This window comes from Echinococcus granulosus, assembly GCF_000524195.1.
Source record: "Echinococcus granulosus chromosome Unknown EG_S00096, whole genome shotgun sequence".
Taxonomy (NCBI): domain Eukaryota; kingdom Metazoa; phylum Platyhelminthes; class Cestoda; order Cyclophyllidea; family Taeniidae; genus Echinococcus; species Echinococcus granulosus.
In genome coordinates, this window is record NW_020170476.1 from 301,000 (window position 1) to 303,160 (window position 2,161).

Here is a 2,161-nt window from a genome sequence, read left to right on the forward strand (position 1 = left end):
GTGCATTCGGAGAGGGGAGGCCGAGCGAATGTTATCAGAATCGGAAATTTATAAGGGCAACTATCAAGGCTTTCAGGCATCCAAATCATGCCACTGATGAGGAATGCATGTATGCGAGTGACAAGGGTTCTAAGGACAAATAGATGACTTGGGATTTGTAGATATACAAAGGCATGCTATCGTAGCGGTCCTATAGCCTGTAGATGCCGAGTATGCCATCGTATCATTAATTCTAACTGACACACGCTGTGAGGACCATTTCACGAAAAGGGAGGTACTGCTATACGTTGGTTGCTTAACTCGCTGCTTTGATAAAGATACTGCTTCGGGTACCGGCATCTGTACTTTCGCCGGGTGGTCCGGTCTCCTAACCACGTCAGTACCTCAGTCCAAGTACTGCGTCTTCTTTCGACTTCGGCAAAGTCTCGCGGCGCCACAATGCAACCCGCAAGACACCGAACGGCTCGAGTAGATGATTGTAGAATGTACTTTGTGATTGTCTGCCCCTTTGCATTTACCCTGTTTTGCACATAGGACTTCACGTGGAAATCAATGAATGTTGATTTCTTGACCCTCACCTACTAGGTGAATTTTGTCAAATGAGCCTCGCGAATGGGAGATATCTCCTCCGACTTGTTTAAGATGCCAGCCAGGTATAAAGCGTGCAGATGAGTGAAGCACTCACTCACTGTCAGCTCACTTTCATCGTAAATCAAAGCGTAGCCATTGTTTGCATCCACTTGACACTCCCCTGAAGGCAGAAGCGCATGCATTCATGCTAGTGCACTGCTGACTATGCTCACAGCACATTCCCACCACCACCATAACCACAGTCATCACGCACTTCCATCATCCATTTTCCGCACTTATTTCATCCCTCCCTCCCTCCCTCCCTACCCAACTTCGTCCCTCGTGCCTCATTTTCCTATGCCTTCTGCTGCACCTTTCCCACCACCTTCTTCGTCTTCTTCTTATTTAGTGCCTGTTAACTGCCCAACCGAAATCGGATGACCATACTGAAGGTGTACCTCTGTTGACATTACCAACACCACACCCGTCTACTTCTTGTGGCGCCATGCTTATGTGCAACCGAGTGGAATGACATGGTATGCAGTAGCTTTGACAGGTAGTGGCACACAGTGAAATGCAACCATAGGGTGGTCGTGAATGTGTCCACCCTGTGACTCACACGCTGCATGATATGCTTATTCGCACAGTCGGTCGGTCGGTCGATCGGTCGGTCAGTTAGTCGGACTTAATAGGTGGTTTTACCAATTCGTATGGGAAAAGAGTGATGTGGGTTCCAGGTGAGCAGTAAAAGAGAGTAAAACACAAAATGTATGGAGAGATGTACGGCTGTATGCGTATTTTCTTCGGCTCGTGCGTGCGTATGTGAATGTGCATTGTATCGGAGTGTGCGGAAGGCAATCCTTCGGAACAAAAAGAGGCGAGATGAGATGAGACGAGAGGATGGTGGATTGATTGCCTGCTCCGTCTTTCATTCTAAATCAGCACATCCTCTCTTAGACGAAATGCTTCAAAGTGAATAATGGGAGGTGTTATGTAACTCATTTACCAATCCGTTTGGATTGAATGAAGTAGGTACCGAATGGTGACCGCCGTCATTGGTCTTAGGCACATCCAGCTTTCCGCAACGTATGCCATCATTCTGAAAAGCGTTGCTTGTTTACAAGGCGTAGGATTGACCACACTGATTTGCCTTAACAACTGTGCCTCTGATGTGATTATTGTGCCATGAGGCCTGAAAGGCTTCACCTAGTTTTTTAATTTTCGATAATTTCGCTAGAATCGTTGGACGAAATTAGCACTAATGAATCCATTAAGCGATCGGAGGATTCAATTTATGAATTTCAATGTCCTTCTAGCTTAACTTATCTCCTTTATGCAGTCTACCTATCCCCCGAACCTTTAACCACTGACTTGAATTGCTTTACACTAACACCCACTGGATCACCATCATGTTCGCAATTAATGGGTCTGCAGTCCTTCGTCACACCATGACTGTTGTAAATTGCTCTTACTCATGACACCTCGGCACCACCCATTACATCGCATGCCTTCTTTCATATACGACATGTCACACAGGAGCCTGTTGCATCATTAATTTGTCCGTGCGCACTGTGTATACACTCGCATGTAT

The 2,161-nt window shown here is 46.4% G+C and overlaps 1 protein-coding gene across 1 annotated transcript in view; it reads left to right on the forward strand. All coding sequences in view use genetic code 11, as the record gives it.

The window, feature by feature from the left end:
- Positions 1-438: 438 nt before the first annotated feature.
- EGR_08123 (Cathepsin L) overlaps positions 439-2,161 on the forward strand; it is a gene marked incomplete at both ends in the record, with an annotated part of 3,470 nt that continues 1,747 nt past the window's right edge. The window contains one exon of the mRNA XM_024497372.1: positions 439-468. Within this exon, the coding sequence (XP_024348243.1) occupies positions 439-468 (30 nt within the window). The remainder of the gene's footprint in view (positions 469-2,161) is intronic.